This window comes from Ascidia mentula, chromosome 4, assembly GCF_947561715.1.
Source record: "Ascidia mentula chromosome 4, kaAscMent1.1, whole genome shotgun sequence".
NCBI classification, from domain to species: domain Eukaryota; kingdom Metazoa; phylum Chordata; class Ascidiacea; order Phlebobranchia; family Ascidiidae; genus Ascidia; species Ascidia mentula.
Genome location: NC_138569.1, coordinates 7,294,226 through 7,313,692, shown reverse-complemented (window position 1 = coordinate 7,313,692; position 19,467 = coordinate 7,294,226). Strand labels below are relative to the sequence as shown.

Genomic DNA, 19,467 nt, shown 5'->3' with positions numbered 1-19,467 from the left:
ATTAATTTCAAGTTTCCTTTTCGCTTGATCCAAACTAATGATAAACAATAACTTTTGAACTCTAGAAATTACCTTTAGCTACGCTTCCGGGTAACGTATGTATCAACGCAAAAACTATGTTAAATAAAATAGTGACGACTTTTGGGCAAAACTGTTCCTAACAGGGCAACTCAAACCTGGCAAGAGTTTCGTTACATGAAGCCCGGTGCTGGTAACGGTTGCCTGCAGTTCTCAAATAGGTCAGCAGTATTGAAACAAGGGGTGCTTTTTTATTTATCCGCGAAACCAGCTCGTAAGTCACCGCGAAGAAATCAAAAACAGCGGCACTTAAAGGAAGACAAGAAACCTGTTTACGTTCTGCCGGCCAATTTCCGAAGGGTGCGGATATATCGATTTTTTTACAAAGCAATCTGCTGTGATTTTGATACAAATGACGCCGGACATGACTATGGGCGGGACTTGTTGACACATAATGTAATTGTTCGGAAAACGGAAACCAAGGAGCCTGCGGTTCCCTCGACGCTTCGCCATTTTTTCAAAGCTCTTTAAGCTCATCCATACCCTCAGCAAGCAACGAAATTTTGCAAATGCCAGGCCATGTTAAAAGCAAAACGTGGCCGCAGTATTAACAGCCCAATGTCCACCGTGGGGAGTAGACTTGGCTTAGGCGAGTTAAGACAACAGATTCGCTGCTGCGGTTTCACTGTGCAAACATAACGGGAGGAATACAATCCAGAGCACCGGTAATTGGATTTCTAAAACGTAAGCATAATATCTGCTTTAGGGACCATTTTGCTCACTGTTTTCATACATATCAAGACAGCAAAATGCACAACACACAAAACAACAGAATAAGACAGTCTTTGAGGCACAGAAATATAACACAAATCTATACTGTACTAACGCCATTTCTATTTAGTTGATCGAATCTGTTTCAGTGCTTCTCTCACTCACCCTGCTCCATAACTATACGCCAATCTCCAATTTCTATTCTAACCTTAATCTGCAGCCAGCTCTACCAACACAACGCAACAAGCAGCATCTCTTCCAAACTAACCGCGAGAGTCAATTGCTGTTTGCCGGGCCGACGCGAAAGCTTGTTCATTGATGTGAAACGGACCTGAGGGCTGTGACGTCAGGCACTTTTTTCTGCAACTTGAGGCAGGCTGTGGCAAAGACTTGGCCAAATCTACTTCTTTAGTGCCGCAAGTGGTCAGGTTCGGAGCGTTTGATTTTTACTACGAAGTGCTGCGCCTTTTACTACATTTCTTTGAAATAAGCCTTTGTTATTTCATACGTAAAACAGCACTTCCCTAACTGTAGTAATCTACTTCTTTAGGTTAAAAACAAAATTTGTGAATGGTTAAAAGTTGCATCTCAACACAACTAAAAACGACCAGAAGGTCATTGACAATCAAAATTTCACCTCGTTCGCCAACTACTTTTCTGCGCAATCCAAAGATTGATTAGAACATGTGAATGTAAAGGAGTAAACAAACAAACAACATTATCTCGTGGAATGTGTACACACTTCGTCAGCACGTTGACAATGTGCTTGTTGTAATTCACGCAACTACTTATTACGACTTGCAGTAAAGATGTCTTTCCTAATTGCTCATTTCCCCTAATGCCACACCAGCTAACAATGTTGTCAAACAGAATTCTGCAATTTCACGCTCACGGCCAAGCACTTCCTCGACCGCTGTGTATAGCAATGTGCTCTTTCCTCAATATAATATTTTTATATATCGCTGGACCGTTTCCTTGCGCTGTATTTTCCCATCGTTTCTTGTTGTTTTTTACATTCAATGTTATGATAACTGCCCTGTTGGCATGCGCGATTTCCTGCCATTTGGCTGCTCCAGCAGTTCCGAAATTGTACCAAGCGTTGTAACCACTCAAGAAGCAGGTGATAAAAATTAACGCAATAGAAAATATGACACGTTATTGAAAACAAAGGCAATCTTAACAAGCAAAAACGTTGCTGTGGTTGAAATACGTAAAAGTTGTTATGTGTGGCAGTTATTCTGTCCTGGAACACTTTTAGGTACAGCAAGCTAGCAGTTTACAATGCAACATGTATTAGTCGCGAAATCGTAACATACGATAAAGAGCACCTGGCAGGGACACGGCAATATTAAGTAGGAAAGCACAAAAAAGCACATGAAAAACTCCATTCTGAAACTTGGCGCATGCAAACCGTCCACCCAACTTGCTGCAAGCACTTTTCCACCAGTCAGGCAAGGCAGCTTAAAGTACAAAAAAATTTGCAAAAAGAATAATGTGTGCAGGATAGGATGGCTCGCTGTGGTCATAATTGACGGTTCGTCCCCTCAGAAACACAAGGCGAGCACCCAAAAAATATCAACATTCCGAGGACAGCAAAACCAGCAGTAGCGATAAAAAGGGTCACGAATTCCGGCGCCAGCGTTGAGTGACCGGGCGCCATCACAGACAGAATCTTCGAAATGAGGGGTAGCGGTTAAACAGTTCACAAAAACTAACTGGCTTTGGACTTGACGAACGCAAGACCGTGAGTTCGCATGTGAGTGCGCAGATCTCCGTTCGTGTCAAACTTTCGAAAGCAAACTTTGCATCTGTGTAGTTTCGGGATGGCGGCGTCGCTATTTGCGGTCCCGTCGCCGACGTCTAACCCCGACGAGGTTCTTCCGGCCCGCAGACGCGCGTCATAACGTTCCAGAAGCTTTCGGTGACGTATCTGCGACGATAAGTGTGGTTTAAAGTAAGTGATACAAGCTGCAGCCGATAATGCCCTAAAATTTTCCCAATGCCAAGAAATGTCGATATGCCACAAAACATCAAAAAAACAACAATGCCACATATATAGCAAAAAAAGCCGCAGACGCTTTATACCAGCCTTTTATGGGAGCTCGAACCTTTACGTTACCTTGTGTTTTATGTGCATGTGCTTGTCGAGCGATGCGGTGGAGGCAAAGTTGAGGCCACACTCTGTGCACTGAACCATCGTCAGTGCGGCGGCTGCACCTCCCGGGGTTGCTTCTATCGTTTGGCTGCTGTGCTCAACAATGTGATCCTGCCAATACAAAAGAACAGCGGTGTAATTAACACCTGGAGCGGCCAACAGCATTCAAGAGCTGCTAGGACTTCGAGGGTGGCCGGTATAAGCACGCGGGAGGGTCGAGTTGCTCGCATGTGAGATATTTATTGCCCACGCTGAGCTTGGCGGGAGTTGAATCATTTTGTGTTTTATGAGTAATATTCGGGAAATCGCTTTGCAAATTCCAGACAAAGACGTGTCTGTGCGCCGTGGAGGTCAAATTCAAGGTCGTCGCCATGACTAAGCACAAGATTACACTACATTCAATACACGCCTGGAATTTGAGTTTACAAAAGCGACAAACAACAGTCTAGGAATCGGGTGGTGTGGTTGAGAAGGAGTATTAAGGTATTACCTGAAATGCAAGACGATCCTCGTGCTGGAAATCGCACTTGACGCATGTATAGACAGACGGAAGTCGCAGCGAGCTGACATCGATTTCCGCCTCGTTATCTGACGCCTGTAAATCAAAGGTGTCATTTTATGTCACATTTAAACCCGTTGCTGGTTATTGAATGCCGAGCGAACGAACATAACACAATGTGATAATTGTGACATGCATGACAAGCGCTCTTTCCATGCTTAGTTTACATGTACCGATACATGAAGATTGTTAGCCGAAATCTTACTGCGCGTCATGAAAGGAAGACAGAACACAGGCATATATTTTTTGCCGAAATATGAACCAATTTATACAACCATGTTGTTATTAAATTGGCGGAGTAGTTTCACCTCTGCGTCCATTTCATCTGGAACGTTCCAGCCTTCCTCGATCGTGCGCTCATCCACCTCGCCATACGACTCATCCGACTCGCAACTCTCACCGCGAAGTATGCCTCGAGCCGCTTGGTGGCGCGCTGACGCGGCAGCGAGTCGTCGGGCTCGTGCTTGTATAGGATTTCGTGTGGTGATCTTTTTGCGCGGAAAGCGTCTCTCCTCGCCTACAGGATATTTTTTAAAACAAAGCCGTTGATGGAAACAAATGAAGCAAACCGGAGAAAATGCGCTTTTGGACTTGAGAAATGTAACTTTTTAGTATTTTGAGTAATTGGAGCTCAGTCGAAGTTGGAAAAACTGTTTTCAGTTTTATTAAAATGCAACTTTTTCCAACGTTTTTTTACGCAGGACAAGTTTTCTATGTCATTTTTTCTGTTGTTCTGCTACACTGAGCAACGCTACAAAAAAAATCTCTACTCAACTGTATGTGAAGAAGGCACACGGTGCCTCACCTTCCGTTGTTTTTAATGAGATAATCTTCTTCTTTATAGGAGCCGCAAAATTGGGAGTTGGTAAAGGAGCAGCGTGAGTTCGAACAATTTTAATGTCATCCTTCTGTGGTTGGGAGATGTTGTGTTTCTGCGAGAAGATAACGTACGTTTCAACCGACAGTCCGCAATGTTACCCAACCCTGCATAGACTTAACGACAATTTCTGCATGCAACATTTTACTATATACCAGCGATTCTCAAGGAAGGTTTCGCGAAACCCTAGGGTTTCATAGAAAAGTATGAAGGTTTTCGTAAGATATGGAATTTTATGCAAAAAACTTCTAACAACGTCCGTTACGTTTTGGGGGCAACAAGCGCATCAAGAACAAAGTCAAATGGGGAAAAAACAACGACGATATTGGAAAAAAAGTTATGTTTACTTGACGCTTCTGTCGTTTTGGAGGTTTCTAGTCAACTAAAATGTTTGGGAAACACTGCTGTATGCGTAACACGTTCGCATCCAAATAACAAACTACAATAATTTCGAGGCGCTGCAACGAACCCGAGAAAGATGTTTCACGAGAGTGATCCTTTTGGCAAATTTCACGCTGCCCGGTGGACAATGAGGACAAAAGTACAGAGCTCTTATGCCACGGTGGATGCTTCGCACGTGGCTTGCACGGCTGTGGGTGGAGAGGAAAACCTGCCCAAGAGAAATAGTTGCCGTAATCCTGTTCGTGTCGCACCGGAACCAGAGCAATTATGTCAAACCTTGTCGCATTCGAGACAGGCATATTTTCTTTTTTCCCCACCGGATGCAGCGTCGACTGGTTCCGGGCTTGCGGGAATTTTCGTTGACTTGAGTTCGCTTGCGGAAATTTTCGACGACTTGTGTTCGCTTCCAGACTTGCCTGCAAACAACCGTAATGGCGTCACGTTCAGCTAATTGTGACGTCACAAAAACTGCTTCGTGTTGATGGCAATTGAAACGACACAAGCGGGGAAAATTACGAGTAAACGTACCTTTTAATTTAATTTTCAAAGGCTGCCGCGTCTTGACGACGTCATCGGACGACAAAGATTCGTCTGACTCGGGGTGATCGCTTGACGCTCGAACGGTCGACTTTGGATTTTCAGACGTTCTGTCTTTGCCGCTTTTTGTTTTTTTGGCAGATTTTGATCCTTTTTTACCGTCGCCCGATCTCCGCTTTTCGCCTGCGAGAACATTTGAAAAGCAAAATAATTTTTCGTTGGCTTTTAAAAAAGTAAAATGCGAACATGTCTCGTATTGTTGCAGTGGATAGACTTCAGCAGGAAACAACGATTGTCAAGTTTCTTATATTTGGTCTGACGATTTCAATATACAAAATACACGTTGCAGTCGAAATGAATTTTAGCCCAAAGTTTCTCTCCATTTATGACATACCGGGTTTCCAGGATGTCGATTCATCACCGTTGCCAGTAGCAACTGCGGCCACTCCCTCCTGGAGCGACGAAATGTCGTGTTCTTTCTGCAGATGATCACGAAGAAGGGGTTTCTGCTCGAACAGTTGACTACACAAGTAGCACTGAAACAAAAATAACAAATGACTGCAGGCCAGTCAGTATCAACAACTATACTTGATTTGAAGTCGTATAATTTACCCACATAGCGCCAATGTATATTATGAGCCATGAGAAAACTAAAACAAATAGTTTTGTGAAACCTTTACTTTGACAAGATTTTTTACATAACGTTTAGCCGAGGTTAAATACCATGTAAGCGGTGATTCTTGTCAGATTGATGTGAGTGTCGAAATGCTTGTGAAGGACGAAAAGTTGCTGAGAATGACTGGAGTCCGTGAAAACAGTGTCGCAAAGCGGGCACTTGTAAATTGTCTTCAGCGTGTTGGTTGGCTCCGGAGTCAAGTTGTGGGCAGTTCTGCGAAATATGCATCAAAGGTTATATTCGTTTGCCCCTACCACGTGGTGTTAACACCCGAAGTTAAGTTTCACTGTGACAAGTGCAGCAGTGGACATGTTTAAAATTCGCTTGCCTTTGGTGGTTGGCGATGTTTTGTGTGGTCTTAAAGGCCATCGGGCATTCCCGGCATTTGTAGAAGAGCTGTACGTGGTTGAGCTGCGTAAGGAAAAGACAAATAAAAATGAATAACTTTCTGATTCGGAATATCCATTTTTTGTTTTAACACTTTAGTGAAGCCTTGAATGAATGATGGAATACAATTAATATGTAAATGCAAATGCATAAAACACACGAAATACAAATCACTTTTAACCATACATGATAATATGCCGTATAATAAACGTGCTGTATTCATTCGATGTTTCGTCTGCCATGCGGCGAGACTTTATCAGGTATTGATGAGGCAATTTCAAAGAATGGCAGAGAAACGTCGAATAAATACAGCACGTATATTTTATGCCAGAAGAGCAGTACATTTTAGATTGCAATATGCCTGGCAGCAACAGGAATTTCATATATGCCGTTTGCGAGAAATGCTAATGCATTCGACTTTGCTTCGTCAACAAACCCACGTGATTTAAAATCACATGATCTATTTATTTAAACAACTGTGTACTCACACGTAGGTGGTTCCGCAGTTGGTCGTCGGTAGTGAAGGTCACATTACACAGTTTGCACTTGAAGCACGAAACGCGACTCAAGTGGAAACATTGCATTCTCAGGTGCAGGTTGAAATCCATCGCCGTTCTGCAAAACGTTATCCCCTGCTTAGTTACGTTTTAAAATGTTCCTTGAGATTCCAAAGAAAATGTCTGCCTTTTTTTCACTTCGCGAATGTCATGACATGAATTGTGTGAACAGGCCGAACGAGAAAGTATTTTCAGTAAAACATTAACATGTGCTGATAAACTTTGTTCATAATTACATGGGAAATTTACGTTACAACAGAATATTAATGCAGGTCACATACCCGTCGAAGGTTTGGCCACATTCGGGGCAAGTATGCGGCGCGACGTGTCTGTGCATTCGCATGTGGGCGGAGAACGCGCAGTTGTTGTGCAAATGCAACCGGCAGATGTCGCAGGAGCTCCACTCCGCGGTTCGTCGCTGGAAATGTTCGTCCATCGCACATTGCTCGTCGGTCGCGAACTTGCATTCAGTACAAACCTGGTAGATAAATAAACTACAGGTAGAGCTGTGTTTTTCGGGACTTTTAAATCGCGGATGTATTTAAACCACCAAGAATTTACACCGTGTTGGGATTTGGTGATATACGGTATATCATATACCCTACGTTAATTCTAATCTTGTTTATTTATCCTCTCACCAATGAGTTCGGCTTGGTGATCTCCGCCGACTTCTTCCGTTCCTCTGCCACCTGCATGAAGAACTCCTTGGTTCTCGGCTTGCACAAATTCAAAGGAATAGGAGTGAGATTTGCTCCGTTAAACTGCATGACGTCACCGCGGTCGCTGTGCTCTCGAGCGTGACGCAGAATCTCGCACTTGTTGAAGAACATCAGCATCTTGTTGCACTGAACGCATCGCACCTACAAACAGAGTGATGAATGACATTATGCAAGTGAATTCTGGGCTTTCATCAAAATAGATTAAAATAAACCACAAAAAGAGTTGACATTTTCAATTAATTAAACATTTCAGGTAGCAACCATTTACTGTAGTTTAAAGTGTACACATATCCACTGACCTTCACAAAAATGCTCCTTCTCTCGTAGTGGTGTACTAAACTTGACTGGAGCAGAAACGTGTCCCCACATTCAAAGCAACGATGTGGATCAGGTAGTGGGCCAGTGGGAAGGAGGTGTGGAGGCAGGGGTGGTGGGACGTACTTAGACAGAGGGTTGGGGCTACTTATTAGCTTGGAGAATGCGGTCTGCAATATTAAAAGAATGTCGTCAGTTGGAAAAACTGGCAACCCCTGTTGGAATTTGATATGAAAACACTAAATTATAGTGACTTAAAGGTACCGTAAAGGTATTTTATTCAGTTTACTGGTGTTTATAAGAAATTAAATAGGGGAAAAAATTGTTTGTTTAAAATCACCTGAAACAAACTTTCAGTCGAAGTTATGCCCTCAGCGCCTCCCGTCAGGGCCTCAGTTAACATCGGCGTCGAGACGGACTTTATCTGTGGCCGCGCGGGGGCGCCCTTCATCCTTGAAGCGATGACCATCTTGGCAGCCGCCATGGAAATTGCAACCCCAGGAGCGTGGCTTGTAAGCTTGGAAACTGCAGTCGAGCTGTTTGTGGACACCACGGGAGATGACGTAGTTTTTGGCAGGAGGGACACAGGTACGCGTTTAACGACTATCGGTCTTGTAGGTGACACTAACGCGCCCGGCTGGCTTGTTGGTGGAACTTGCGCGGCTGAGGCTAACGACACCCGTGTACCTGTGGACGACACCGTGAACACCGTAGCCTTGCCGACTGAGAATGTGGGCGAGGACAACTTAGGTATAATCACTCTCGTAGCTGTTGATGTGGAGTTGCCCGGCGGTGACGTAGTTTGAAGGATGTAGCGCACTCCCCCTAACGTCGTTTTGGACATGATTTGAGCTTGAACTGTTTTAGTTGGAGCAACACTCAGTTTAACGCTCAAAACTTTGGCGGCCGACTGAACCGGTGACACCACTGTCAGACCTGTGGCCTTGGTCGTTTTTGCGGCGGTTCGAGGTACCAGCTGAATGGTGGGCACGGCATGGATGCCGCCAGCCCCTGGAACAGCCTGCTTCGATCCTGCGTTCATGTACATCGGAGTTTTGCCGGGGGTTCGACTTACAGGCATCTGTGTACTTACGGGCTGATCGCTAATAGGAGAAGGCGCAGGCGAGCTCGTCACTTTCGGCTTATAACGCAGTTGATTTGCGTTCTTTGGCGGACGACCTCGCTTTTTTGTCGGCTCAAGACTACCGTCTGTACCACCGGCGCTAATTGTGCGGGCGCGCTTGGGAGGGGGCTGCTTGGACTTCTTCTTGCGTTTCGCAACCGACGTGGCTGACGACACACTTCCAACGTCCGAGTCATTACTAGACGGTACGAGATTCGGGCGCGGCAAAAATATTGGATCGCGCTCGTCAGCCGAAACAGTGTTGGACTTTAGTTGCTCCACGGGGTTAACAACGGGCGTGACGGATGCTTCAGATTCACTGGAGGTAGAACGACGTTTCCGTTTCCTTCGTTTCTTCTGTTTTTTATGCTTTTTCTTCTTTTTATCCGATCGGTCGGAGTCACCAGCCTCTGGGACCTGGGATCCCGATCCCCCAACCAACGACGCATGATGGATAACTTCACCTGCAGCCGAACGGAACGCGGTGATGCGCAGTTTTAGGCCAGCCGGCTTGGTAAAGGGAGCAGCACTTGTAACCACCTCGCTGGCAACCGAAACAGTAGCTGGCACTGAAGTTAGTGGGGCGGTGTCAGTAGTGTGCACCGCGGGACTGACAGTTGTAGTCGGTACCGATTTTATGGTTTCAGATGCCGTGGTAACAGGCAGAGTTTTGTTGGTTACGGCGCCAGACTGTGTTTCAGTTGGCCTGTTGTGGACGTGTCTTCGTTTAAATGGGAAAGTAGCAGGACTGCGGGAAGTGACCTTGCTGTCATTGACCTTGACAGGAGCGGTTTTGGCGCTTGGCTCATGCGCCGGTTTGGCGGGATCCGGATGAGAAACGACAATGTCATCGGGCTTTGCTTCTTCGGATGTTGGCACAATTTTGTCCTGCTTTTTGCTCTGCGCAGTTTTGAGGCTGTGAGCGGCCGACTGAGATGCCTCCTGCAGCAGGGAATCAAACAACGAAAAAATGCGAGGTTGGTCGCTCTTTTCCTTGCTGCTCTTAACTACAGGGGTCATTGTTTTTTTCCCTTTGGGACCACCAATGGTTTCTTTTTGCTGAGTGGAAGAAGTTTTTGCCTTCTGCGCCGGTTCATCAATCTTCACAGATGCCTGTGGTTTTGTAACTTCCTGTGAAGTCTTGATTCGAGCAGGAGTCGGATGTGGAGGTTCTACAGCTGTCGAAACGTTAGGAGTTGCCTTGCTGGAAGGTTGAGTTGGCGCGGTTAAGGTCATCGGGTGTTGCTGGCTGTACTTTTGCAAAATATGACGCTTTTTAGGACCGTGGTAGGTCTTGTCTTTCAGCAGGGATATTCCAGTGTTATCGCTTTTATCTGGAGTTGGCTTGGTCTCAGAGTTGGTTACAGGGGCAGCATTCACTGGTGGAGTCGAGGTACGTGTTACCAACTGCTCAAGCGGGGTCCTTGTGTTTGCGGCTTCGGGGACTTTATTTCGAACTGCAGGTTGCGGTTTGCTCTTAACTACCTCTGGGGCTTTTTCAATTCGCTCACTTGCAACGTGCCGAGGCAATGGGGGAACGGTCTTATCAAAATGCCAAGATGGCGTCGTCTCTGTGCTAGCACTGGTGGATATCACGTTCGGGATACTGGCGGGAGTAGGTTGTGGCGTGGTACTGACAGGAGCGTGGGACTGTGATGACTTTGTTGCTTGCTGGTAGGAAGGAAGACCGTGCATAGGCGCACTAAGCGAGTTCATCAGCATTTCAGCTGATTGATTGGGTGTCAAACTGCTAATTCCACCCATACGTTCGTGGGCTCGTCGGATGAATTCGAGTGATTGGTTGACGACAGCCTGGTCAGGGATCATTTGACCTCCAATCGGCGGGAAGAGAGCGTTGGGAAAGGTCTGTGACGTAAGCGAGGCAAAGGTCTCCATTGCTCGCTGTTCCTTCAGTTTTGCTTGGTTTTCAGCAAAGCTTCCATCTCCGGCAAAATGGGAGAAAATGTCGTGTTGCTTTGAGCCCGATTGAGGGGCTGGCAGTGTGTGGCTTACGGCACTGGAGGTCGCGGAACGTTGTCGCTTTGACGAAGCTGTTGTCGCCACGGAGGCAGATTGCGAGGGGAATACTGCAGGGCTGGTGACGGGCGCCGGCGGTAAATTGGAAGCTGAATATACAATAGTATGCGGGGCTGAACTGTGTACTGTGGTAAACGGAGGGTAAAAGGGGGGAACATTGGATAAACCAGATGGAACGAGATGTTGGAAAGGGTCCTCGACGGCGTTCTGATGTTTTGGTTGGTTGTGGGTCTTTATATTGCTGAATTGTGGAGTACTTTTTTTCGCTAAAGAAGTGCTAAGGTCTTCGGGCAATTTAGATGCAGCCGGCACGGCGGGATGGCGCTTTGCAGGCTGTGGGTTCAGGTCGGCAGAGGTTTTACGGTGAGATTTGATGGAAGAGTGTTGGCCGGAAACATAAAAATCACCATGCGGTCGTTGTTTCTCACTCTGCAGCGGTGCCATTCCTGGAAAACGTTCAGCAAACGTGTTACTTGTATTGCTGGGTTGTGGTGCTTGAGAAGATGTGGAGATTGACGTGGTAGGTGTTGGCCGGACTACGTCAAGTGCTGGCGCGGTTTGTTTATGCTGAAAATAGGAATCTACAGCAGTTGAGGTAAAATCTTGAGGCTGTGCGTCGACCCTTTTCAATGCCATTGAGCTGACTGTTGAGTAAGTTGATGTTTGCGTCACGCTCTTCGATGAAGCGGTGGTTTCCACCGTGGCAGCTTTTTCCTTCCTTAACTTGTTCCCTGTAAGTTTTTTCGACTTGCTCGCGCTACTTGCTGCCTGGCTAATGAACATCTCGAAGTTGGACAACAACTCTGGAGAAGCCGCGATTCTGTCCTGCTTTTTTGTGCCTTGCGTGAGGTGCCCAGACGCCGTCGATGGCTTGGCGGACTTCGTATTGTCGCTGGACGCTTTTCGGCCACGCGAGACTGGGGTGTTTTCGGCACTAGGCTTACGCTTCTCTTTCGGTAATTCCTGTTTGGATGGTACGTTCGACGGCGGAGGTTGCTGGTGGAACGCTGTTTGCGCTGCAGTTGGTCTTGCAGACGAAACATGGCTGTCCACTGGTGGCGTCCGTTGGTGCAGCATGTTCGTTTTGTCGGCTACCTGCGTGGCTGCCGGTGCTCCAAAGCCCGAAAAAACACTGGACGTTGACGACATGGCGGACGACATGGGATATGCCGTCGCTGAGGCTGTTGTAATACTGTGGGTCGCGGCAGCGGTGTAAACAACTGGCGTACTCTTTTGAAAGTAAATATCCGTGTTGTGGCCAAGTGAGGACGAGGTGGAAGAAATGGGCGCGTTTTGCTGGGTCTGTATAGCACTGATGTTTGTAACCGCAGGTGTCGGCGCAAAAGAGCTTCCAAACCCGTGTACAGCATCGTAACCAGTATGCGCATGTGGTAAGTTGTTAGTGCTGTATAAGTTCGACTTCGAAACTGGCGTAGCAGTTGGCTTAGCTGTCGGTAATACTGTTGCTGGCTGTCTGATCATTTGAGCCAATGAGTTAACTCCAGAAGTTGACTGGGTCGTTAAACCCTGCTGAAAACCCGGTCTGGACGCACTGGAAAACGTTGGGTTTGCAGCGTTAAGCATTCCAACACTAGGCGGGGCGACTGATGCACTTTGATTGGTTTTAAAACTTGATGTAGAACTTGGCAAACTGGATGAATTGGTTGTGGCAACATCACGAAAGTACACATTCTCATTGGGCAACGATCGCATTGCTTGACTGTAATCCACGGATGGAAAGTTTTGGTTGCGCACATGTTGACCGTGAGATTGGCTCGCTTTAATTCCAACGCTTGGTGTAGCTTTAGAAGCTTCCACAGAAAAGGGTAATGCCTCTTTGGTGAGACCCAGCTCGAAATTAGGACGAGACGAGGTTGTATGTGACAGATCAGCAGTTGGGCCAGTGTTAAAGTGTAATGAAGTCGAGGAAGAAGTTTGCTGTGGAGCCGAAAGAATGTTCTGTCGAACTTGCGTGTTCTGGGTAGTTGCAAGCAGTGCGCTGCTTTTTGAGACCGCCGAGGACGGCGCGGAAACGGAAAAAGTATTTGGGAAATTTTGGACGCCGGAGGACTGAGACGGAACCGTTGATGACATCCCAAAATTTGTAAAAATGTCTGCAGCAGTTGATTTTTGCGTTTTCATAACGGAGCCCGACATCGATGGTTGTGCGACTGATGGGGTTGTATTTACGATTTGTGGTTTGGGAGTTCTTTTGGCAGTTTGTTTTGCAGGCTTTTGATGGAACACAGCTTGGCTTGAGTGAGTGACGTTTGTCACGTGTGTCGAGGGCGTAGTGGTCATTACTCGACCGTAGGACGGTTTCTGCGGCGATGAGGCATTTCGTGAGGCGTGCAAAGCCTGCATCAGCGACTTCTGTTTCTGCTGCAGGGCGGCAAGTTCCTGTACGCTATCGTAAACAGATTGATCCGCGTAGTCTTCTCGATGCATCTTCAGCACAGGGTTGACGGGATCCGCACCTTGAACAGGTTTTTTCGCTTGGCTGACTGCTGCTGCTCCGGGTGCCCCGGCTGCACCAACTGCACCGACTGCACCGACTGCACCGACTGTCCCTACGCCTGCACGTTGGCTGGGCAGCTTAATGGTAGGCTCGTCGTCAAAATTAAAATCGTCGTCGAAATTAAAGTCGTTAGCTGGAGCTTTTTCCTTCGGCGCTGGCTTGGGAATGATCGTAGAGGTCTTTCTTTCAGCGCTTGCACTGCGACGTCTCGCCAAGGGCCCTATTTTCGGTTTGTCGGAGTCACGGGCGTCTACAACACCCCCTGGCGACTGGGAGGATACTACGTTGGGAGAGATCGTGAAGTTTTGCCTAAAAAAACAATTTTGTTATTTGTTTACTTATGCAGATGGAAAACTCAACAAAAAAACAAGTAATCCTCAATACTGGTTCAGTGCATAATGTCACTGACAAAATTTAGTACAAACCTGTCTTGCATGACTGAGGAGGTTACATTGCTGACGGTTCTTTGATTTGCCAAACCAACTTTTCCCATGGTTCCATGATTGTGGTCACTGGCATGGCTAATTGCCTCGTACGTATTGGCCATGTGCTGGAAAAAACAAAATATGAGCTAAAAACACCAGCTGAAATTATATCAACTCTTCAAACTCATCAGTTGATGTAACAAAAAAGATGATATTTCACAAAATAATAAACTTGGTTAATCCACAGGTTTAAAACCCACATATACATTTCCAACAGGCCAATAACCAGGAATCAGCATTAAAATATATACAAGTTTGCAGCCACTAACCTGCTTAACTCCACCATCAGCAGTGCTTAGCATATCCAACACAGAGCTTCCTTTGGAATTATTTAATCCTGACTCTGAAAATAATCCTGGTGCACCTTGAATCACAGTGGAGTCAAACTGAGCTAATAGTCCGGCATCATGGTTGTCGCTGAGGCCAGCTGTAGGTTGTTTGTTTGGCTTTGACTTACTCCAGCCAGCAAAGCTGTCCAGAAGCTGAGTTTGAGCTGGTGTCAAGCACTCCGACTGTGATGGAATTGAAAGGATGTAGGAATTCCCTTGTCCGGAGACTGCTGCCATTGTGTTTCCAGAAAAGGTCGAGTACATTGACTGTGAACTGCCATGAGTTGAGGGGAAAGCTGCCAGTGTGTTTGGAGCAGCAATTGCAGATGCATTGTTTGTTGATGAAAGTAAATTATTTCCTTGAATTGAGGGACCAACATACTGGTTTGTGTTTGTGGTAAACTGATTTAACCAGTTTGCTTGAGGGGTGTTTGTTGTTGCAGGTAACTCCCCTGAAAGTATTTGGTTAAGAGTAAATTAACAAATGAATAACACACAAGCTGTAAAACAGAGCAGCCTGATATTATTTTGAAAATGTTTTTCGGCCTGGGAGTCCATGGTTAAGATCCTCTTGCCATACTAGAAGTCATTTAAGAAATGAATTATGTTTGTTTTATGCTGCCAAACTAGGTCGTGTGATCAGGTGTTACGACAGTTGACAATTAGGGGAAACCACCCCTAAACTTGTTCACATTTAAATACGAGGCCAGCACATGTTAGGTCAGACTAAATATTGCATGACACAGTATGTGTCAAACTGGAACTGAAACAGTTACTGGAACAATTACTACACATAGTGTACAGATCATGAAAAACACCCTGGGTCTGCCAAGGACCACAGGAATTTAGGATAAATATCATCAAGAAGAAAATGCTTAGTCACACTAAATTTAAACACATGTTTCAGCCTATTTTATAACCAGAAGTATTTGGGTCATCAACGTCCATAGTACATTTACACAAAAAACAGCGAGAACCTATACTGGAAAGGGAATGATTTGTTACCTTCAAAACCAAACTGTTGCTTTATCGGTGTAGGAAGGTCATCCAACAGGTTGAGCTCATTTGAGGATTTTGAAATGTCTGTTTGACTGCTGGTCAGGTTCAAGTACTGCAAATGGGACTGGTTGTCTGGTATGTTTGACAGTGGTGAAGGAATCCCACCCAATCCAAGGCCACCAATATAACCAGTATCAGGCATTATTTGTGTTGGTTGGGGAGGTTGGTTAACTGGCGTTGCAGGACCAGTCAAATTTCCTTGAGAAGACATTGACTGGTTCGATTGGGGAGTAGGGGGTTGCTGAATAGACTGAGGAGTGAGAGGATTATTTGACATTGGTGTCCTAGGTCCATATGTGGAGTCAATGGATCCAGCAGGGCTTGGCTGTGGCATATTAGTCATATACATAGTGCTGTCACCAGAGGCATTGGAGTGTGGTCGGGTAAGTTGGTTTCCCGTCTGCCGGTACATATTGCGGCTGTAGGCTTCTGGTGAAGGAGCTGCAGCACCTGAGTAATTAACACTTACGTTAACTAACATTAACACATAAACATCTTCACCACAAGACACTGTGTTATGATCAAGCCTCACAAACATCTGTACTAACCAAATATGTCTGCAACTTTAAAACTTATGTGACCACAAAAGTTCCTATTTTTATCTTATTATTTGCAACGCTTGCCATCACCATTTAGCTGCATTTATGCAAACAAATTCTATCAAGTTAGGCAAGGGTCTATATGGTTCAATTTATATCACTGCTTTACATGCCTGACTGGGTTATTACCACAAGTGATTGGGTGATTCTTTGTAATATATGTTTGGTGTCAAACACAAAAAATATATCTTTGACACATAGCTTTCTGCAAGTCTGCTACAACAATCAGTAGCTTTGTCAAAACAATTTTGAATTTGATTTTTTATCAAATCGACACTGTTTTATTTTCCCAATATTCCCAAATTGTTGAGTTACATTTGCTTTGTACAAACATTAGAAGTGAATAAGATATCAAACATTTAATTTGGTCTATATAACACTTATTCACACATGGAACATACACAACTTAGCTTTACCTATGAAATTTCCATCAGAGCTTGTGGTAGAATTAGAAGGGGGTCGACTAGGGGCATTAAAATTGCTGTTGCCTTGAATAGTAGCAGTGTTGAAATTGTTGTTGCCTCTGTAGTGTTGGGCAGCAGGTAAATGTTGCTTGTATGTGGGCATCTGGCTCATTCCTTGAATTGGTTGTTGAATATTTAATCCCATCTATATTAAATAAACATGCAAATCTGATAATTGGAACATTAAAAACAATTTCAAACATGACCTAGGCCCTACCCCTAGAGTATAAGTTCCCGACCTTTTTTCTCCAATTTAACAATGTCAGCCATTAGAGCCAAAAGAAATTGTTGTAAAAGTACAGAGAGTTTTTGTGAATGTACGCTCAGTATAGAAAATGAAACTTAAAGATAAAACAAGCAGTTGTAGGAAATGTACAGTTTGAAAAAACATAACCAGCGTAACAAAGTGAAAGCCAACATACTTTTTCAAAATGACCGAATCAATTTATCAAAGATATGCATCATGTGTACCTGCGAGTTTCCTGCTTCATTAACAACCATTACAGGGGGCTTCTCCGGCTTCCTTTGCACAGGTTTCTTAGTTTTGGGTTTTGCTACTTTAGCTGGAAGTGCTTTGGCAGTGGGAGGTGCAAACTCAATAGGAGTTGACTTTTCACTTGACAAGATCTCGTCAACACTGGATAAAAACAGACTTCCCAAACTGTTGCCATCCCCAAGGGTAAGATTTGGTGATGGCTCTACTGATGGTTGTTGTGGAAATCCAATCTGCATTTCTTGGTTTTGTAGATGACCAGGGAGGATTCCCATTCCTACATTGTTTGCATTCAAATATTTTACATTGTACAAAGAAAAATAATTTTTATTTGAACTTTTCCAATGAAACTGAACTGAGATAAGGAAACACGAAATATATGTGCAACTAGCATTACTAAAAAACTCACATAACAAAACTCTAGTTTATTTTTGTTGTCAAATAATGTTGCACTAGCTGGCTATACATCCAGATTAATGAATTTGAAAATAAATGTGACTGTGCATTGAAAGAAGTACATTTCTAGAAGTTTTACACGAAGAGATTTCCTAACGTTTACATTGAATTAACAAGGTCTGGCTGCACAGAGCAAAAAACATCCAAAATTAAACAGTCAAGTGACAAGCAGTAATGACACTACAAATTATATATGCATATCTACAAATATGTTTATTAATTGTTGACTGAAAGCATACCTGTTACGCTTTGCTGATTTGTTCCTTGAGATAGAATGTCCATACCATTGCTTGTTTGCATAGGAGCAAACTGCACATTGCCATGCATCCCTGTTTGTGGCATGTGCATAAGATTTTGCTGGTGATTTGGAAGCTCACCATGTTGAAGAGGCACTTTTGTGGGAACTTCATCCCATTCAGCAAGTAAGTCTTCAATGTCAGCCATTGTCGCTGTGGAAATTATAACAGAATAATTATAATTAAGTTTTTGAAATACGAATTCACATATACTGATACATAATAGTGGACCACCAGATACGAGCATGCACATTATTTTGTAGTTTAAAATACAATTTTAAGAAAAGTAACATGTTTACAGATGTGTTACAAATACATATTTACCAGTGTTTTGGTATTTCTTCCATCACATATCCAAAATGCACGTCTCTTTTGGTTAAAATATCCAGTTTTCTTGCTGCTTTAAATTGCTATCACAGATAGGATATTTACATTTGTAATGACGTCAACAACAAACTAGTTAGTCCTTTAAACGAACACCTTTTCGTAAAATTACCGTTAACTGCAGACATATCTATTTGGCTCATTAATATCAGTAAATTAATTGCCAAGCACCGCAAAAGAATCTTCAACTTTCCGCGCGCAAGCACTGTTGTCAAAGACCGTCGCAGCTAAACGGAATGCACGATTTCGTTCGGCTGTAAACCGGTTCAAACCGGCCAAAACTGGTACCCGTGACGGAAACGATGAGCGCGAGGAACAAATAAGAGAGAAGGAATTTGCACGCTCGAGTAATAATGGCGAGCATTGGAGAATGTCACTGGTGCGAGCAGCTGTCTGTCGCGGTGTCGCCGCCGGGTTTGGGTGGGCTGTTTTCGTTCTCTTTGCACTCAAACCATATGCAAGTTGCCGCGCATAACAAATATAACATGTTCTTCAAGTATTGGTAAAAAGTATCCGATCACTCAACTGGGCATGTGACAGCATTAGTATCACCACCTGCGCTTGTATCACATCGTTGCATACCACACTGCGCATCCACACAAGCGACAACGCGTCTGGTACACCCGCAATTGAGCGCAACACAAAGCTGGGAGCTGAACACAACACACTGCCCTGGAGAAGGTGACGTCACAGGAAAGTCTTCTTTTGTCAGTGAAGCAAACATTAGCCTTGCCTTTTTCTCTAGCTCGCTCTCTACTCGCGCGGACTGCTCAATACTGCAGTTCGTAGCCGCAACAGCCGGTGCCGAGGGGGTTGCTAAAAGTTTGTTTAAAATATTTGTGCACTAGCAGCTGAACGTTCTTTATAGGGTGCATTCGCCGGGAGTATACGTTTTGCTCAGATTAATAGATTTGCCTTGAACCTTACAATTAAAGGCGTAACGTTTTTGTATTTGAGAGAAAAATTGACGACATTGTTGAATGGGAGTAAGGAGTTCGAGTTGCATTATGTTGTCATTTGCCTACTCTACATGCAAAACGTGGATGAAGATTGAACGAACGAGCAAGATGGTAACAGCTTAGTGGCCATTACATGTTTCTTCAAATGCCCAACTTGCTTTACGAAACTCATTTCCGTTAGGTTTTGCTTTTCGAATTACGCGAGGCAAAATAATTTGTGTTTTGTAAGTCTGTTTTGAATTGCTATTTGCTACCGTTGTCAGTTTAAAAATAAAACATGCTACAAGTGAGT

General features: G+C 44.6%; 1 protein-coding gene across 2 annotated transcripts; it reads right to left on the bottom strand.

The window, feature by feature from the left end:
* Positions 1-1,972: 1,972 nt before the first annotated feature.
* On the bottom strand, positions 1,973-18,295 carry LOC145897298 (uncharacterized). 2 transcript variants are annotated; one of them, XM_082985530.1, is made up of 23 exons: positions 18,157-18,295; positions 17,776-17,985; positions 17,059-17,357; positions 16,540-16,732; positions 15,471-15,974; positions 14,406-14,917; positions 14,077-14,201; positions 8,314-13,960; positions 7,958-8,143; positions 7,578-7,799; positions 7,221-7,417; positions 6,871-6,997; positions 6,324-6,406; positions 6,043-6,208; positions 5,714-5,855; positions 5,311-5,502; positions 5,059-5,198; positions 4,850-4,990; positions 4,279-4,435; positions 3,812-4,020; positions 3,435-3,539; positions 2,909-3,055; positions 1,973-2,719 (listed from the first exon to the last, which is right to left on the bottom strand). In XM_082985530.1, the coding sequence occupies exons 2-23, from the start codon at positions 17,978-17,980 to the stop codon at positions 2,501-2,503; spliced, it is 9,918 nt and encodes a 3,305-aa protein (XP_082841656.1). In that variant the 5' UTR covers positions 17,981-17,985; positions 18,157-18,295; the 3' UTR covers positions 1,973-2,500. The 2 variants fall into 2 exon arrangements, with proteins under 2 accessions (XP_082841656.1, XP_082841657.1); XM_082985531.1 differs by having other exon boundaries at positions 4,309-4,435.
* Between the last annotated feature and the right edge of the window lie 1,172 nt (positions 18,296-19,467).